Genomic DNA, 21,531 nt, shown 5'->3' with positions numbered 1-21,531 from the left:
GTGGTGGTGTAATGGTGTGGGGGATGTTTGCCAATTGGGCATCGTTTAAATGCCACGGCCTACCTGAGCATTGTTTCTGACCATGTCCATCCCTTTATGACCACCATGTACCCATCCTCTGATGGCTACTTCCAGCAGGATAATGCACCATGTCACAAAGGTCGAATCATTTCAAATTGGTTTCTTGAACATGACAATGAGTTCACTGTACTAAACTGGCCACCACAGTCACCAGATCTCAACCCAATAGAGCATCTTTGGGATGTGGTGGAACGGGAGCTTCGTGCCCTGGATGTGCATCCCACAAATCTCCATCAACTCCAAGATGCTATCCTATCAATATGGGCCAACATTTCTAAAGAATGCTTTCAGCACCTTGTTGAATTAAGGCAGTTCTGAAGGCGAAAGGAGGTCAAACACAGTATTAGTATGGTGTTCCTAATAATCCTTTAGGTGAGTGTATATATATATATATTCACATTTAAATCCCTAACCTATTTGAGTGAGATTTTGTTATGCTGTTGTGTTCATTTCCACAATGCCTGGGATGTTTCATTTCCTTCAAATAAATGTTGCTTTTATTCTGCAAAGAATCAAGGTTTGCAACATTTTCTTTCAAGCGCAGATCAAAAAAACAATGAAACAATAACATTAACCAAATTCATGAAACTGGATGCTGAACATAAAGACAATATTGGTTTATTCTGGAAACAAAGAAGGTGGGTTTGAACCAGTTATTTAGCAAATGTTGGAAACAAATCAGACTGCTCAGCCTGGAATAAAGCAGGGATTCCCAAATAATTTTTACAGAACCGGGGAACCAGTGGAAGCCACCCATTGTCAACAACTGTCTACAAATCACATTAAATAATTAGAAAGTCTATTTTAGGCTGCTGCAAAAGCAAGTAGGAGAACAGATCACTGATCACCTCAAAGTGTTTGCATCACTGAGGGGTTAATTGATAAGTGAAGGTTGGTTTGTATTTAACATAGGGTGGGGAGGGGGGGACAATTTATTTCTGGGGAACCCAATCCCTCAAGGATGAATTTTCCCAACTTTCTCCAGAAAGTTCCATAAAAATCTTTCAAGTTTGGGAACCCCTGCTCTTAAAGGACAAATGGAAATGGCTCATTCTTTTGAACCAAGACCACCAAACACAATGCAGTAACACAAAATCTGAAAAGAAGAGACGAATAAGAAATAAGAATGTCGATTAGCTTCTCACTCTGCCACAGGAGCTGCTGTGCGTCTCTACAACCCCGCAACGATGGGAGTCAAACCGCCTGGGTCGTTGTCCGCTGGGATCTTCATATAAATACCAAAACAAAGTATACTAATCACTGGTTTGAGAGTTAATGCATTCCATGGAGTGTGAACTGTAAAGGATGTGGATGTGGATTGTATTTCCGGTTGTTGATGTTCTTGCTCTGTGTGTCGGGTGGACGGCCCTAGCCCTTAGAAGCAGCGTACTGGCGCAGGAGTGACGAGATGTCTTTGCAGTCGGTCACCTCCTCTGGCAGGGATCCCTCCCGGTCCTTGATCAGGGGGTCTGCGCCCGCCTGGAGAAGCAGCTCCACTATATCAGCAAACTCACATGCCGAGGCTGGGAGAGAGGGAGGGAGGGACACGCACAACAGCATGAACACGAGCTGGGCCGCCTGGGGCTCGAGAGCCGAGATGCCACCCATCGCTATCTAAACTGCAATGAGCAAACGTTTTCATGCTCGTTAAATACATATCAATGATGGATGGAATCTCTTGACATAAACAGTTGACACCCCCCCCCCACAAAAACAAAAAACTCCAAATATAGAGTTTATCCATCAGGTGAGAGGAGAGCACAGTTTTCCTGGGGACCTGGCTAGGTGTAAATTGTGGGGTTGTAGTTCAGTTTGTGGTTGACTGACAGCTGTCATTTCCAGCTCACCTGGAGCAAACTGACCAAACAACAGAATGCCGGAGCTGCGCTGCAGTCACCAGCACATGTGCGTCAGGCTCCTGATTGGGTTTTAGCACTGCCTGGGCTAAAGGGGGTGGGATGAGGGTGTGTGTTGGGGGGGCATTCCAGCAGTTCAATTTATGGGCCGCAGTAAACCTTCCATTAATAATTTGCCAGCACCTCTGGGCCTGCGTGAAGAGAGGTGGAAATGAGTTTTCATGTTGTGCCGCTTGTCTGCCCGAGTTCATCGCTTATGTTTATTAGTCGTCGTGTTTGTGCCTCCTCTCCTGCACACACATCATCTGAACAGGCGCGTTCAGTGGCAGCGCACTCGGGGGACAGATGGCTTCCCTAGATGAAGGGCTCAGAGGACGCAGGGACCGCCCACCACTGGACCACGTGACTCGGGCACTTGATTTCCTCTGGGAGGCCTAGTGATTATTGCAGCCCCCCCGCCACTCTCCTCCCCCACCCTCTCCCAACCCCAGGAAAAGGGGGAAAGAGTCACTGAGACAGAGAGAGACAGAGGGCTTAGCCTGCTGATGGATGAAACAAATTCAATAAGAGACGGTGTTGGTTCCTAGTCAGGGAATGTGCGAGGGAGGGGGCTACAGACGCGGGTGACTTTAATTAAATATTATTATCGAGGGGTAACATGATTGCTTCCCCAAACCATTCTGAAGGGGATGTTAGTAAGACCACCAGCATGGCCACCAGTATTTTTGGTCAGGTTTGGTCTTTGAGGGGCTGCACATATAGAGCCCTGAAAGGGTAAATACACACCTTTCTGACAGGTTGTGTGAGAAGGTTTGTATTTTATATTACAGGCAGCCGCCCTTCAGCCTCAGCTGGAATTCAAAAGGATACTCAATTAATTTGACTGGATTTCTTTCTGTGCGGAACAGTTTTAGAACTCACACAGATCAGAACATCATTTGCATCTTGACTGGATCAGAACGCATGAAGATAAAGTCGATGACAGTGAAGCGCTGCTGTAAAACCCCTGATGTCAGTCTGTATAGTTTACTGTGCACTGAGTAGAGAAGGGCTGTGGTATTAAGAGCACAAGGCTTTTGACTTCACAGATCCTCTTTATTATCACGATCTTTCATGCAAAACAATGTAGGTACCTCGCTACATTTGTAACAAAAATATGAAAAGGTTGAGCTCACACTTTGGTACATTGTTTACCTCTTTCCCTAACTTTCATTGAAGATCTTAAAGGGAAAGTCCTGTCATTTTACATGCGTGTTTTCACATACAGCACGCTTCCATGCATAAATATACTGGATATATTTTGGATATTATTATTATCATCATCATTAAGTGGAAATTGAGTGTAAAAAGTATATTTGTACCTAGGTATGTTCTAAAATGTAAATTTTAAATTATTTTGTAAAGTTGCTTACACGATAGACTGGATCTGGAAGAGTGGTCTGTATCTTAACCATGATTTTAGGAATCTTGTGTGTAATGCTTCAAGGCCACAATATTACAATAATAATATAGTCATAACCAATGTTGATCATGCACTCTTTCATGTTCCAAGGCACAATTCTGAATGATTCCTTTGTAACACACCTAGCCAAGCAAGGATGTGTTCAGGTTTTACACTTACCACTGATCACACTGTAGTTTATTGTCTGCCTTTTGAACACCCGCCTTGTGTATTCGACACTAAGAACTATGTACAAATAAAAACACCGTTCTTGAACCAGAGAGTGATACTCCCCTGGGACTTCCTGCACCATATCAAAGGCTAAACCCAATACAGTATTCTCTCCATTTCCCTTTCTTCTTTGGCATACCAACCATGCAGCCAATTGGACCTTATCCATAAAGCCTTCACACAACAGGGTGGAGGTGGCAGTGGGAAACACCTGTTTAGCATTCAAACTTTGCATCTTACAATGATTACAAGTATGAAAGGTAGTGCAGAAAACCGTAGGTATTTGTAGGCTGAAAAACAGCCTGTGCGATAGCCTTTATGCTGCAACTGGAGGGAAACAGGAGCATTGTGGGTGAAAAAGCACTACAAAAGCATTACAAACATTGTTCTGGCTAGACCTTTCAGAAAAATCTTTGAAAAACACACATTTTCATATTTTGAAATGTATACAAATGTAGTTATGGCCCATGAAAAAGTGCACAAGGAACACAGGATATAAAAATGATAAGATACAGCATATTTTTTTATCCGTGCGGCTCAAATTAAATAATCAACTGTATAATAATTACTTGAAAGAAAGGGATATCACCGATATTGCAAAAAATGTATTATTTGAAACTTCATTCTGAATTTTTTCCACCTGCATTAAATCCATTAAATGCTTGAAAGCCATGAAGAATGAAAAAAGAGACTGAAAGAACCATTCAAACTAAAATCAAACTTAAAATGGTCAAACACAAAATGAATACATTTTTTTTAATACATTTAAATTAGCAAATTTATTTGGATTATGTTGTATGAGAAAACAGACCATTTTAAGATCAAATCAACAAAAATGCAGACGGGTCCGATTCTGCAAAACCAGAAGATTTGCTTCTCAACATTCACATCTCATATGAGGCTTGAACATTTTTTAAAACAATCTGAAGCGCAGAGCAGGTAAACGTTTCCTTGCTCCAGATCCGCTAGGTATTGGCTAACGACCTTTTTTGCCATGGTATGTAGTATGGTATGTATCTCAGTCATGAAGTGATCATGCCCGTACATATCTCTACTCTTCTCCCTGTACAAAGCTAATGAATGCTTCTAGATTAAGTGCACAGATGCAATGCATTCAGTGAGAGCTGTTCAGCCATTTCAACAGCGGCCAAAATTACCCAGCCCTGAAGGCCAATCCATCCTAAAATAATAATACATTCCTGAAAGGACTCACACAACCTGCCATTCGCGGTCCATTAAAACAAGTGCAGGAAAAATTGATTTTTACGTGATTAGTTTAACGGGGCTGCATCGCTTTGACAACACATCGAATTGCGATAGCCATGTGTGAAACCAATGCCAACGTAAGGAACACGACAACTGTTCAAATTGTGGGGGAGGAATAACTGGGCTTGACTTCTGTTAAAGTCTTCAGAATTCAGAATCACATCGATAAATGTTGAAGACAACAAAAACAGTGAGAAATAATAATAAAACAATAAATGGCCCCAAGCACACAGCTCTCCTCTTATCTTACTAAGTAGCTGAGATAGTGAAAAGTATGTGTCCGTGTCATTTATAAAAGCCTTCTTACCATAGTGTAACGCAGTCTGGCCTTCATCATCCTGTGAAAGAAGAGACAATGGAGGTGACATTACAGACTGGAAATATTAACCACATGGCTACTTCAAAACCCAATTTTTTTTGCTGGAACAAAACGCTGGTTAGGAAGCACTTTTGTGATGAGTGAAAGTGAAGTTCTCGTAAGGAAAAAGATCAACAGTCCAACTGGTTTCCAAGATGACACTGTTAATCTTTGCAAAATTTACAGATTACTCCACAGAAAGGAAACAAAATCATTATCCAAAAAAATCCACAATATAGTAAATAAAGTGAATAAAGAATGACTACAACAAGTCTAAAAGTCTGAAGACTTTAATCAAGTCCCCATGTAGTCTCCTCTGTTCCAAGGTGAAAAGGTTCAGTTCCTCAGTCTCTCAGCAGGACATTCCCTTCAGACCTGGAATAAGTCTGGTTGCTCTCCTCTGAACTGCCTCTAGAGCAGCGACATCTTTCTTGAAGTGTGGAGCCCAGAACTGCACACAGTATCCAGATGAGGTCTAACTAGTGCATTGTACAGTCTGAACATCACTGCCCTTGTTCTCAATTCTACACTTTTTACAATATACCCTAACATTCTGTTTGCCTTTTATATTGCTTCCCCACACAGTTTGAATGGAGAAAGTGAGGAGTTCATGTAGACTCCTAGATCTTACTCATGCGTTACTTCATCTAGATATATTCCTCCCATAATGTAATGGATGGACATAGTGGACATTGTTATTACCTGCATGTAATACCTTGCACTTGTCCACATTGAATTTCATCTGCCAGGTGTCGGCCCACAACTGAATTTTAAGTCCCTTTGAATAACCTGTGCTGCCGAAATTGTATCTGCTGAGCCACCTATTTTAGTATCATCTTCAAATTTGACAAGTTTGCTAACTATCCCAGAGTCCAGAAGCAACTCCTCTTATCGACACCCTCTGTTCCCTATACGTCAGCCAGTTCATAATCCATCTATTTACATTACCCTGAATGCCTACAGCTTCCAATTTGAGGATCAGTCTTTGGTGCGGAACCTTATCAAAAGCGTTCTGAAATCTAAGTGTATCATATCATATGCTTTCACGTGCTCTACAGCTGCAGATGCATGTTCACAAAACTCTACTAAATTAGTAAGACATGATCTGCCTCGTCTAAACCCATGTTGACTATCTGCAAGAATATGGTTTTCATTAAGATGCTCCTCTATTTTCTGTCTAATCATTTTTTCCAACATTTTACAAGTAATGCAGATGAAACTGATTGGTCTATAATTTCCTGGCTCAGTTTTGTCACCAGGATAGGTATGACATTTGCCGTCTTCCAGTCAGTTGGCACATCCTCTGTTCGATGTATCATTTGGAATATTTTAGGTAGTGGTCTATAAAGAATTTCCCTCATTTCTTTAAGTATTGTTGGAAAAATAACATCTGGCCCAGGTGATTTGTTTGTTTTTAATTCTGCTAGTCCCTCCTCTTCATTTATCCTGATCTCTCTTAGGGTTTGACTTGATGTGTGGGTCTTGCATACAGTGCAGCAGAGCTTCATGTTTTCTAATAAATAATAATACCCTTTACTGGAATCCCTCCTAGGGAGAGTGCTGAGTTGGGGATTATATGTAACAATTAAATATCGATTTGATGAGGGGAACAATTAAGCTCCTTTAAATCAGAAACACAGTCTGGGATAACCTGAATGCTAAACTGCCACCTTCTCTACAATACCCAGAACGCACTGAGGCGCACTATGGACAGGGGTTAAGGCAGCATGACTAACTGGGGAATCAGAGCTCTGAATGGAAGATGAAATAGCACGGGCAGACAGCGCCTGGGGATTATTAAAGATCCCACCGTATAAAAGGAATTGCCACACAGAACTGCTTCTCAATACAAGCTCACGGGTCAATTTGTGTGGAGGAGTCCTCTGCCCAGCGCTGTTCTGCACTGCTCTTCCTGAAATGGACAGAGAAGCCTCTGATGGGGGGGATAAATACAGATGACATTCAAGACAAAGGCCAAACTGGGTGTAAATCGTGTAAAGCTTAGAGATGCTCACCCTGCCTCCCCATAAGACATTCTCACGGTATGAGGGAACAACCTGTTAATGACCAGTTGCCCATGACACTTGGCCCATAATGATGAGAGATGGCAATGCTGGGATTATTTCAGCGGTTCCGTGTTAAAGGTGTGCTCAATATGTACTGTGTGCTCTGAGCTGTCACAGCTGTGTTACTAGCGGAGACTGGGATTCTGAGCTCATATCATTCGCTGTGCGGCTGCAGACTCACTGGGAAGGAAGAGAAGTCCTTCAGAATAGTAACAGATTGGTAACATCTGTCGAAATTTAAATTAATTAAATGAATGAGAAATAAACAAGGAGAAGAGGTCAATCAATGAATTAACAGTTGCAAGTGATTTGTGTTTTTTTTGGAACAACTCCTTTTGTTCCGTTCCAACATAACCGGAATTCAATAGTCCATGGCACTTGCATAACTGCTCTTTTTCAATTCAGAATGACATCAAACTGGAATTGAACAGGAATTGACCTCAAATCTTGGCAATAAATGTAAACATCAATTTTATACACCAGAATCTGCAGATTGATCACATTCTTTCTAGCCTCACAAATGGTTATTTATTCCTGTTACACAACGATCGCGTACTGTTACATTTCACACAGTTGTCTTTCTTCTCATGACCAGGCCGTCCTCCCACAGCAGCCAGGCCTAGCACGCCTCTCTATGCAGCGCTGCCACAGTCTGTAATCCCCGGACCTCCTGTGGGCAGCTCGTGGCTTCCCCCCCAATGGGCTTTCAGGCAAGAGCTCTTAAACAAAACACAGACTGATCTGATTGTTCCCTTGTGGACACGCAGCCCAGGGGCTCACTCCAGAGACAGTGATTGGATTAGCATCTTAATTCCCAGTAGAAGAGAGGAATACTGATGGCTTTCTGCAGTGAAGCCAACTCTCCTCTGTGCTCGACATACTTAACCTCTCATCCTGCTCAGCACCGGTCACAGATATCAGGGAGAACTTCAACTGGGCTTTGGTCAGAGTGTAAAAACATTCAATACCTGCTGTGCTAGTTTTCCTATGTCAAAGGCTTGATTACAGGGGCACAAGACAGAGGTTTAGTCTTACAGCACTAATATCACAAATTAGGATAATTGATTTGTACTTGCCTGATTTTCTTCTTTTTCTTAGAAAATATCATAATAAATCAACAGTAACAGAAGACAGAGAACTAGCAAAGGTAATGGAGCATGATAAAAATATGGATGATATCATATCATTCTAAGTGTGCCTCAGTGTAGTATGGATTGATTGTTAAAAATACAAAAATAAACAATACAAATTTCTTCTATTTATTAACTTTAGACTTGCACTCCACTAAATTTTGCATACAGTGTGAATGCAATTAAAAAGAACACAGCTCTGCATGAACTCTAAAGAAAATCTAAAGAAGACGAATGTAAGGGCCTTCAATTAATTAACGCATTATTAATCAATTGATTCATTTCCCTTTGGCATGTGGGTTGCACTGGATGCAGTTTGATATGTAATGCTACATTCGTTTGCCTTTCAGGACCCAAAAAGGGCCAGTTATGCTTTGTTATCAGTAACATATTACAGGTATTTTATAACTATGACAAAAGTATTTGAAAAAATCCATTCAGAAAGAAAAGCGGGAGCACAATGATGTTACTCTGCTGTATTACATGTAAGTAGAAGGCAAAACAAATTTAATTCATCAGCATTAAATTCAGCCTGTTTAAAGTATATACCGTTATAGGATTCCTTTAGAAATTCTTGTGCCTAAATAACTAACATCAACAAAATAAAGTTGATACTGGGTGGGGCAAGTATAACATACGTCCTTGTGAGTGACTGGTATCTTTTAACTTTCAAACTATCAAACAGCAACAATATACTGATCTGGTACCTATTATTCTATTATTATTAATGAATTCTGCACAGCAATAACTGCACATGCAGCGCATTTGTATTTACTTTGAGACTGGTCTCTTTCTGTACACGGCCCTAAGAGCTATCCACCCACAGCCACTTATTTCGGAAACTAGTCAGTTAAATGCTGGCTCTTTCAGCTTCTCACAACATAGTTTTTGCAGGTTCAAATGCCGATATCACTGGACAGGTTCATTCACATCCTCTTACTTTGAAATAATACATTTTATAAAGAGACACGTTATTGTTGTTATGATTATTATAATTATAATTATATTTGGGAGCTTATTTTGTTCAAGGAGATTAACACTTAACAAGTATTACAAAACAAAATAATATTTTAATTTAACTGAAGCCTTTATCCAAAGTAACTAAATGGTACAAACACAAACATACAATGTAATTCATATTCACAACATTATAAAAGGTAACAATGTCACAATATACATTTATACAAATCATTAGCACATGACACATGCAGTTTTAACACAGGATCTAAAGATCTAAATGTCTACAGGTGTACTCTAATAGGTTTTATCTAAGAGCATAAACAGGTGAAACGTGTGCAAAGAGCAATGCGTCTATTAACTATTAGACCCCCTATATATTTGCAGTTTCCAATATGACAAACAGTACAAATATATAGCTTGTATTGTATGTGTATATATTTAATTGTATAGATTTACATTTAAAAAGGGCAGAAGGAGGGTTTTTACAGGCACAGATTCATACAAGAATAATTAAACTGTAAGGGGTTTAGTGGCAGTAATCTCCTTTCACTAATCTCAGCCCACAAGCCCTTGGAGAGTCACAACTATTGCAGCACCACTCAGACCGCCACTAGGAGGACAGACACAGGGAGCACAGCAATGAAGGGAAGACAGGGAGCAGCAGATACTCCTCAAACAAGGACTACAACTCTCAAACACCTGCTTTGTATTAAAGGCAACTGAATGACAGAAACAGGATACATTTTCCTGAGAAGTGTAAAGCACATTGCACCAGGAACAGAGGGACATTCTCAGGGTATGCATATGGCTGTTTCAAGATACAGTGATTGACCCTCTTCTCTCGTGGTCAAGCAAGCCACTAATGGTCCTGGTGATGCAGGTCAAGACTGGGCCGGATGCCACGGGGAGGGGAAGGTTAGGGTTAGGGTTAGGTTATCCCTAACCCTGGTAGAGCCCCAAGTGCATCAGGTCTGAAGAGTCACCCTAACACCATCAATTAACATTGAAACTTAATTGGCATCAATGAAGCAGGGAGTGTCCAGTCATTTAGAAATAGTTTGGAACAAACTCCTGACTACATATCAGCCCTCAAGGACCAGAGTTCCCTTAATCAGGGATAGGCAATATGCGGCCCATTCATCACATGATTGCGGACCATGTATTACTTCTATTTCACTTGTGGTTTTGTATTTTAGAAGGAAATAAAATACAATAAAGGATACAGATAATTAAAATATGATACAAGATACAAGAAGATACTTGATAGTAAAGATAATACAAATGATTTATGAGCCAGGAACTACAGGTCCACCAATGAGAAACTACAACTGTCACAGCTGTTAGCAAGTAACGTTACTACAGCATGATTCGTGTGCTGACGGCAGTCCCGGTATCAGGTGCTTCTGTTCTGGTACAGTAGACGTTTAAAAAAGCACCCAAAAAGAGAATCAAGTTGTAAAGAAAGAGTGGGAAGAATAGTTTTGTGCAGAGAGATATATAACCATAGCCTTTGTAATGCAACTCAGGTTGAGAATTGCAAATAATGCTGAATACAAATATTTTTTAACTATATGTGGCCCGTGTTAAGGAATGGTAAGATCAATATTTTGGATATCCGGCCATTGATAAAAGGTGAGTTGCGCACCTGGGCCTTAATGAACATGACACTGGCTTAACTGTTGATCAGCAACTAACATGAATTCCTAGTTTTTAAAGATGACTGATAAAGCAAAGCAGGGTGGGTCTCTGCAGCACCAGGGCTGGAGACCATGTCTTAGACCCATGTGTGCTATACAACCAAGTGTAATCTGCATGGTCCTCTCCCTGAAATGTATGCAACCAAATCCTCAGCTTAAAATACATAACTGAATGATTTGTACAAGTAAATTCACTATTATTAGAAACCTGATCAATGAGTCCACAGTGCAGTAGAATTATAGTAATCAAACTGTACTGCACTGATACTGACAGCTTGGACAATTACATCCTTTGTTAAAACTAATATCTACTTGGAAAAATGATCAAAAATACAGCATGAACTGTCACATGGTCCAGTCTCTACATGGGAGGATGGACAAGGGGGTGGGGTGTTGCTCCCTTCATGTGTTTGTTGTTAATGTAGAGGGCTATGTGTAAGCTTTACAGCACATCACATCCTTAAATACAGGGTCCTAGAGATCACTGACCCAGGGTAACAGAAGTGGTCAGCCAGAAATCAAATGAACTATTAAACTTAGTTAGTTACTTACATCTTAACCCCATGAACCTCATGAATTTCAATCACCTTTCTGGCGGGCTCCCCAGCTCCAAAGATCCAAGTCATACTTTTACTTGTAAACTCTGTAACTGATAAGTAATTGAAGCTGAAACAGGATTTTATCCTGGCATAGAGTACAAGACTGAAAAATGTTTCAAAAAGAAGGAAGATGACCTTTAATGTGGAACATCTTGAGTTCTTATCTACAGTATGGGGAAAGATGCCACAGAAACCAATTAGGCCTGTGATGAATCTTAACCTGATATATAATAAACACTTCCCTTAATAATCATAGTCTTGATTTCAATCTATAATACTACCCCATATTCAAACATGTAGGAATGGGAACAGTCCAGCACCAGCCTGCTGTAGAATATACCTCACCAATACAAGTGAGTTGCAGGGCGAAATTTAATTCACTACAGTAGATGCCAAATGCCTTTCAAGACCAGAAGAAACGTCTGCATAAGAGCTCAATTTTCTTCTGCTTTTAAGTAGTCACTCCTGTGGCCCAGAGCAGAGGTACTGAATAAGCATTAGCAATGCAGCCAGTTTACTAGACTCATTAAAGAACTCTAACGTGAAAACCCTGCTTAGGAGCCACGGGCTGGGGGGGGGAGTCAGCACCTCTTATTCTGCACAGCGTAAGCTAATGCTTCACGAGAGGCTTTATGGAATCAGGGAAATTGGATTGTCCCCCCATTTGGTTTTGGAAAAGAAAAAAAAAAAAGGCAGCAGCATTTCATATTCATCCCATTATGGAGACACAGGATAAACCTTTTTAAGATGTCAGTAAAGTTTTCCTTGCGTTGCAAAAAAAAAAAAAAATAATAATTTTTTTCCCTATTTTTTTTTTTTTTTTTTTTTAAAGGACCCATAAGTTCTACTGACACAGCGGCCTTTAATGAAGGTCTGCATCTGGGAAGGAAGGAGAAACTGGGAGTGTCCATGCACATGCATGTACGCATGCACACACTTGCTCGCCACCCACACATATGTGCACAGGTGCATCGCACTCAGACAAACCCGGTTCTGGAAACTAGCAGACCTCCAGACTAGAGATCGCCCCTAGAAAAGTAATTCCAGAGAGAGAGGTGCTGTGGTTGGGAGTAAGGGGTGGAAATCAAAGTAATTGGGAGCAGTGGTCACTTGCAATTGATCTGCCAGCCTAAAGACATGCTGCCATTCCTCTGAAACTGTGGCTCACCGGATACATGAGCTTTGACCACATCAGGTACTTAGAGGACTTCCACCAAACATCATCCCAGGAGCTTCTACCCAGGCCTTTAATTCAGAAATTGTAAAAGTTAAAGGGGTTCGTGGTTCTTATTAAAATCCCACACCGCTTGTTGTAGATTCCCACCAAAACCCTGCCATCTGTCAATCTTCATCCTGACAAAAGCACAGCGATCTGCTTTCCTATTCAAATTCCACTCCCACCTCAGCTCCGCACCCGGTGACACTAAAACGCATTTTATGTTTACAAAGCACCTCAATCTGGCAACTGCTCATGACATATGGTAAACCAGTCAGCGATGTGGCCATTTTATCCTTTAACACCATTCTCCCTTGCCCTCCCCAAAGTCTCTCTCTCTGCTGTCCACTGCCACTTGAACATTTTTTTATAACAAAATAAAAAATGAAGCAATTATGATATGATTAATGCAGGCAGCTGTAGAGAGCTCTTCTTAGTCTGTATAATGACAACGACATGAAAAATAAATAAAAAAATAAAATAAATCTTTTGGTCTACACCCGGAGAGCAAAGTAGTAGAACTTGCAAAAAGGAAAATCAATACAATTCCTTGCTATTCATATGCAAATATCAACCTTGATGAGCACACAATATTCAACTGCAGGGGAAAAAAAAAAAAAAGTACCTGTTTCGAGTCTGAGCATCAACTACATATGTTAGTATAGTGTCTGGTACATTGAGAAGATGATCATTTTATTGTGTCCCAAACCAGCTTTGAGCTGGAATGAAAAACAGGAATCACATGGCCCACATTCACAATGCTGCCATTTTCTCATCTCCGCAGAAATGGTTTATTATTATAACTTTCAAAGCAGTACAGCTTTGCTAGATAACAACTCTCCAAGAAGCAGACTGCACTCTATCAATGCTTTTCCATATTTAACCTTGAATCCTGTCAATAGCACAACTCCTAGGTAAGGTGACTAAGTGAAGGATTCTGCCTTGGTCTTCAGAGTTACCAAGGGATTGACTACAAAGCAAAGCACTACAAGCTTGACTGACACTCAGGTCACAGGTCTCAGCTGCTATTGCTCCTGGCCAATCATACAAGGAGCTGTACTCTGGGGTAGGGCTTCAACATGGGAGATAAGGCATCTAGCAACCACCTCTCATTACCCCCAGTGCTAAAGTGCAAGTGATGGATTCTGGGAAGACAATTTAGAAAGACGTTGCAGTCTTAACTGATTTGTTTCAAGCCTTTCTTTATTTTTTTTGGAACCACTGCAACTTAATTTAAGGCTCATACTCTTAAATTTGATTGATTCTTGAAATTATTCACAACAATCACTCTATCCATAGAAGTAGATCACAACTTTACACACTTCTATACTGTGCATAGGGAGAAAGTAAGAGACAGAGGGATTGAGAGAGAGAGAGACAGAGACAGAGACATAGAAACTAAATCCCCAAACAATCTGGATCGATATCGGGCCCTAAACAGAGAGTCCACCCTGGCACAGTATCTCCTCACTGTCAGAGATACGAAGCAGAGAGAGATCCTGACCCAGGCTCAGTGACCACAGCCTGGCCAGAGAAACAGGCCGACACAGGCAGACCCAGCTGCCCAGGGAGAACAGGCTCTGTGGTCACTAAGAGACAAGAGAGGTGGACACAGAGAGGAGCGATGCTGTGGTCACTGAGAGACAGGAGAGGTGGACACAGATGCACTGCACAAAATACTCCCTGACCAGGGAAATGCACTTTGACCAAATCAGTAGGTCCCTCTCACGCTTCACAAAAATGACTGGGCCAGAAACACTGGCCGTCCTGCAGGATGAGAGGCACACAGCCCCGCCCAGTATACAGCTGCCTGCCACAGGGTGTGCCAGGAGGATCCTGCCAATTCGAAATGGTTCTGCTCAAACTGTCATATTATAGATTTGTATAAATTTATATCTGAATTATTTTATTTATTTTATTTTAACTACACCCTCTATCTTATTCCTGTTTCCATTTATCATTTGTAAAATGTATCATTTGTATCTTGTTTCATAACTGCTTCGGTAAAACATCATATATGGCATGATAATGAAGCACCTTGAATTGAATTGAATTAATAGAGGGAGTAAGAGAGAGACAGAAGGAAGGAGAGAGAGACAGAGACAGAGCCCAACCATGGTGGAGGTGGATTAATTTTAAAACCCCTAATGCAAGAGAAAAACTAAATACCATATGATACTAAATACTGTCTGTAATAACTACAGCGAGAGAGAGAGACACAGATTGGGAGAAGGTTGCTTCAGGGGGACAGAGTAATGTCCTGCTGTACCTGTGTCATGTAAAGCACAGAGTTCAGGTTGTGAGCTGGGCAAGCCTCCAGAAACACTCTTGCCAGGGGACAGGTTTCTAAATGTATTAATCATAATAAGAAATTAGTTTTTTTGCTAATTATTTTCTCAAGGAATATCCTTCTGATGGACCTTCACCTTGACACCAGGCCCCCTTGCTTCAGCTTCAGCTGCCTTGAAGGGAGATATACATCTTTCTATGAAGGAGGTGGGGTGTTTTCCTTTACTTCAGCAAGATAGACAACTTTCTTTACTTGGCTATAAGGAGAAACCCATGCTCATTTTTTTGAGGTTTGATTTGTTTTTACTGAAAAAAATTATTTAAATTCGTTACCCTGATTAATACTATATTTTTTAGCAGATGCCCTTATCCAAGGCCACTTTATTTGTACATGCAACTACCCATTTATATAGCTGTGTTTGTACAGGAACAATCTAGGTACAGTGCCTTTGCTCAAGTGTACAACAGCAGAGTCCCCCACCTGGGACTGAACCCCCAACCCTCCTCAGGAGTCCAGAGCCCTGAACACTACCCCACACTGCTGCTCAGATCAGATTAAATCAACACTCCTTGCAGAAAGTTAAAGATCAACCCTGAGCAGAATCAACTGCAGCATTTACAGTTTCACCAAGCAGTGGAGAGACCTGGTAGGGAGACTCAATGATGACATCTCGAGCACAATCCTTCCTGCCCCTTGATGATCCTACATGCTGATTGTTGCTCTTAAAGACACGTGCCAGGATGCACCGCTGAGAGTGAGTGTGTGCTGAGGGGCGCAGGGGCGGGCTGGTGTTAAAAGGATCAGGAGATGGGGTGAAGCTAATCGAATCACAGCCACCTTCCTGTGCACTAAGTGTTAACCTTGCCAATCAGTGTGTGAGAGGGAGCGTGTCTGTGCGCATTAGCTCCCAGCGTGTCCTTGAGGCTCCCCTACACCGACTCCTCGATGCCAAGGTGCGCTCAATCCCATTAGAGGGGCCAACCCCTCAACAAACAATAAGAGGATGCAATTCTCACTTCTCAAATGGGGGAGATCCGCTCATTGTGACAAACACATTGATAAACACACAGGATGTGGTGACACCCCATTTAAAAAAATAAATTATTAATAAGAGACACTGTAAATTATTGTAAATGACAATTTTACAACTTAGGATTTTCTGACCAAAGCACTTTAATAGGAAAAAGAACCGCAAAGAAAAGTGTTCTTAGCATTCAAATACCTTGTCTGTGTTTTGTCAGAAATTGCACAAAAGCTAAAAAAAACTGATCCATCCTGTCTATCAATTTCAGGTGCATAAAATAAATTATAGAAACTATTGCAAAGTTTTGAAAAAAAGCTGCCACATCTTTACACAAATTGTGGTGGGAGACTGAAACAAGGGAGGCAGAGGGTGGGGAAGTATGTATTGTATACAGTTTACTTTATCTGTAAATGCCATGGCAACAATTGTGTAAACTTGTCATTTTTAATTTGAATTTGACGGAGCGAGTGGGAGAGACAGTGGGAAGCAGTGAGAGAGAGAGAGGGAGGGGGGGGAGTAACCACTGCTCCACACTGCAGCCCCAATTTACACATATATCTCCTGCACAATCAGCATCCAAGCCCTGATGGATTTTGGATCCCTGAAACAAATCCCTCTTGTCCACATCCATCCATTCAATTAACACTTTCATGTAGCTTTAACCCATAACATTAAGAGCAAGGACCATGAGGAAATATTATATGTTATAATTATAGTAGAATGTGTTAATTATCTAACAATTCAATAAAAGCAGTTAATCTGAGGCCAACTATCACCTTTAAAACAAAATTCCACACAACCTGCAGACTGGTGTGAAAAAATCAGCAGCAACATGAATGGGTGCACAACATTGATAAGAAACTGAAGGCAGCACAATTCCAGCTCTCCCTCCTGTGAACACTCGGTGATTAACCAAGCCGATTGATTTTTTACAAGCCTAGTCTTTTCGCCATTGAACTGAGGTACAAATGCTTAGATCAGCTCCCTGCACTGCAATGCCCTGCATTTATAAATTCCTTGGCTTTGCTAAATAATTTGATCTTTGTGCCCAGACCTTTCCTGGCACCTTTTACAGTGCAAAGCCTCCGGGGAAGGACCGTAGAAGTAACCCCCAGCCCCGGCCTGAATCTCCCTCCCTGATCCCGGGGAATATCTTCAAAGCTGCTCTCTCTTTATGGTTCCCCCGGGACACGTTAGAATCCATTAAGTAATTTAGAGGAGGGCAAAAGTATCAGGGAAAAAAATGAACACCAGCAAGCTGAGTCTTTGAGATAGAAGATCTGAAAAAGAATTAGACAAAATAAATTCAAAATAAATAAATAAAATTAAATAAAATAGAAATCAATGAGGTGCACCCTCACAGAGAGTGGTGATATTATCTCATAATTCAGATAAATATTCCCCCTGGGCACACAAGTTTAAATACCCTCTTTATTTTCCCCTACAGCTGTTGTAAATTACTGGAAATAAATTACCTTTAATTGTTTTAATGAATTTCTCCCAGCTTAGTATAGGTAAAAAGCTCAGGGGAGAGAGACACAGCCAACTGAAAGCACAGACAACAAACAGAAGGTTGATAATGGCAATTGCAGGGGGAATCTGATCAAACTGAGAGAACTAGCCCAATTTTGGCAGCAAATACCACTGTTGTCTCCCGGCATGTGACAATCTGGCAGTGAGAGATCCGCAAATCTGAGAGCAGCAATTCACAACCGAAAACAACACATCACAATGAAACACTGCAGCACCTGTTTAATTCGAGTCAGGAAATGGAAGGTTTTTTGTTGATAATTGTGTTTTTATGAAAAATAATGATTTACAACCTCCTTCCAGTAAGTGTACAGACAGAAATGACAGTAGTGAGAAAATCAAGCAAGAAGCTCTGCTCTGATAACTCAACACTGATGCAACTACAACAGGAAAATAAATGTCCACAAAGGCAAAATCTACCCTTAAACTCATTGCAGTTTGAATGTCAAAAGCAAATGTACATTTCAAACATAGCCACACCTACCTTATAAAGGTCTGCCTTTCTTCCATAATGAACCAATCAGAATGAATATGTCACATTTGCCCACAGGGTAGATCTGCTCCCAGGACAGAAGTCATTGCAAATAAGTGAACTGACATTGAGCCCTATGTCTCTAACTCTGAACTTTCATAGGTGAAATTGTTGTGGTGAGAATAACAACTTGCCTGAAATCACATCCATTTATCCATATTAAGACTTATCAAATCAATTTCCAAGCAATATGGTCACTGGTTATGCAATTCAATCCAAAAACCTAGTGACAATTCTAATAATCTAATCAGAGTCTATATAGATACAACTACCTGTCTGTTTACCAAAATGACAAATAATCATTTATGATTATTATAATTGGGCTTCACTTAACATTCACTTGTTAGACAACAAATTATTTCTGAATAGTGATTAATGATGTCATCAACTCGGATTTTACACCCTTAGCATTTATGTTAAAGAGATTACAAAAGTATGCTGCTAGGGCAATTTTCTTTTAAATATATAAATACATAAATCTACTAAATATGTTATACTTATATCTCATGTTCTTCTAATTGTCTTATCTAACGCACCTCTTAAAGGACACCGATGCCCTCATGTGCTGGTAGGAGTTTGGAAGTATCTATGATTATTCAGCTCAATTCCATCATATTAGTAACTTAGTAACACTTGAAACTGAACCCTTCACCAATCAGCACAGCGGGTGTCTAAAGACCACAGGAGTGTTGTGGTGGCCAGCGTAATTAAATCCTGACATAAACTACCTCCAATCATTTAATAGCTGACTGTAATTAAAAAGGTCCAATTAGGCAATGCGAGGTTGATTACATTTCCAATTGAGTAATGTACAGCTCAGCTGAAACCTACATACAAACACAAGGGTACTGCAGGGCTTGAGAATAAACTGGTTTTGGGTTGGGAAAATACACTTTTTATTTCTCGCGTTATTAACTATTTGTTACTATTGATTTATATATATGTGAACGCTCTGAAGTTCTAGACACACATTTCTACACTAGCAGACCACTGACCAGGTTCATGACATTCTACTCTTGATACAGTCCACATTATCATGCATATATCATATGTGCAATCCCAATTCAAAAGAGTAACGAAATAGACTTGGTGGCACCGAGTTTTTCAATGTTGTCTCCTGCAGGAAATAACCAGCATTTCCTAATACAATGCCATAATATATCATGCTACAGGACACCTTATTAGGTACCGTTACCCTATGTGACTCCCATCTTGCAAACTACAGACACTAGATTTGAACACACTACAGTTATGTCTCCTGTGGAAATGTGTGGATGCGGCTTCATCCGTCTTGTGTCCACCACCCTCACCACAGCTTCCAGACCAAAGATCTAGACTGGAGATTGCCTCCGCAGCCATAATTAAAACTGAAGGTAAATAAGCATGCCGATGCTTTAATGGGGCTAAGCAATTAACTTCAGAGGCAGCAAAAGAAACATTCAGCTCTCTGTTAAAAGGTGGGGGGGCAGGGGGGTTGAAATTGCAAGAAGCAAGAGTTATTAATTATCTTATGACAATAGAACTATTAAAACAGGGGAAGAGGGGTGAGGCTTCTTTAATATCTATATTAATGACTGCAATGAAAAACTGGTCTCTAACCTTATGATACTGCGGTGCCACAAGGCTAAGATTTATTCCTATTCAATCGGGGAAAGCTGCCATTATTATGCAGCAGGCGGCCGGACCAACGCTTCTGTTTTTTTTTTGTATTTTTTTTTACTGGAAACCGCAAAGCAGTCGAGTTATGACGAATTCCAATAGATATTTATTATGACTGAGCCATTTGTTATGGGCTCTTGTGCCGGGGAGAAACGTGTAAGAATGTTCCTGCTCTAGAATTTAAATCAGATGTTTTTTCTCATCTTTAAATAGAGGCATGTATGTTAGAGGAGGTGGAGGGATGGTGGGGGTGGGGGGGTTAGCAGTTTAAATGTTTAGTAGGCTGCTTTGTTCCTGGGGGAGAGTCAACACTGGTGCGAACTTGCCCAGAGGTAGTTACATGAGTCAAAATGACAGCTCACTGCCAGTCAGCCTTTGTTTGGCTTCAAAATCCATCAGCAAATGCTCTGATGACTACCAACTTTATTTCCCACACTGGAACCATTTCTACAACCCCCACCTGTACCTGAAATCTGCACCTCACCCCTCCCCTTCTGGACAATATGGAAGATTACCTTTAAAGCACTTTCACATCCTCCTAGTTCATGTCCCTAGAGTTCGGACAAAAATCGTCAATTCTATTTCTTGTCTTTTACTACATGAAGTCGCTTATAATGTCACTCATTCTGTCTGAAAGTATGCACATCTGCTAATAAATAATCATCATAATAGTCAATCATCATAATTACAGTAGCAAAAATAATTTCCACAATTAGTCAATTTTAGTATTGCACATTTTCTGATATAACATTTGCTACATCAGCTTGTTTAACAGGACTAATACAACAACACCTGCTTCTACATAAAACAATCTGTATGATTTTAGTTTACAGTTCTGCAAGACAAGCACGGACACTACATTTCTTTTCATCAATTAGTAAATCTCCATGAATGATAAGGACTACTTTTACTGAGCATAAGAAAGGTTCCACAACCAAATCCAATCACTACATTGATAATTAAGTCATAGATCAAGTATCAGTTGGCAAGAATTGTTTAAAGAGGCATAGCTTACTGAAAGAGTCGAAGCTGTACTACTAATTCACATGAGTTATCATATCATCATCCCTTGGCCAAAAGTGCTTCAAACACCAAATTAAGAATGGATACATTTGTAAAGGTATACTTCATTGTCTGGAATGTTTATACTTAAGGTGCTTGCCCTCTGATTAGGATTGTAATGTTACCTATTCTAAAGAGAAAGTGAGGGGGTGTGTGGGTGCTGGGGGTGGGGGTCACATATTTGTAAAAATTAATAATCACCACTTAATTTCTTCATCAGGAATACAAACCATACATTTGTTTTTATGCATGCTGGAAGAGCATAAAGATGAAACCATAAAAAGTGTGGATATGTCCCAATGAGACTACTGGCTCAGTGTTGCACTCATGTGACCTCACTCTCAAACACACGCTCTGCTGTTTTATGATGGTGTGACCCTTGTCATTTTATTTCTATGTACTAGATTGTTTTGTTTTTTAAAGCAAGCGCCTTGGAGATGATGTCTGATAAATTACTAAATAAATCAGGGCAAATTCTGAGATATACTAAGTGGTAATGATGCAAAATACATCAGGGCAAATCCCACTCTGTC

The 21,531-nt window shown here is 40.5% G+C and overlaps 1 protein-coding gene across 1 annotated transcript in view; it reads right to left on the bottom strand.

The window, feature by feature from the left end:
* Nucleotides 1-683: 683 nt before the first annotated feature.
* Nucleotides 684-21,531, bottom strand: part of acbd6 (acyl-CoA binding domain containing 6) — a 69,104-nt gene continuing 48,256 nt past the window's right edge. Inside the window, exons 7-8 of the mRNA XM_066692099.1 lie at nt 5,183-5,213; nt 684-1,604 (exon numbers count right to left, since the gene is read on the bottom strand). Of these exons, the coding sequence (XP_066548196.1) occupies nt 1,450-1,604; nt 5,183-5,213 (186 nt within the window). The 3' untranslated portion in view covers nt 684-1,449. The remainder of the gene's footprint in view (nt 1,605-5,182; nt 5,214-21,531) is intronic.

Source organism: Amia ocellicauda, chromosome 19 (assembly GCF_036373705.1).
Source record: "Amia ocellicauda isolate fAmiCal2 chromosome 19, fAmiCal2.hap1, whole genome shotgun sequence".
Taxonomy (NCBI): domain Eukaryota; kingdom Metazoa; phylum Chordata; class Actinopteri; order Amiiformes; family Amiidae; genus Amia; species Amia ocellicauda.
This window is presented reverse-complemented; position numbering and strand designations above follow the sequence as displayed.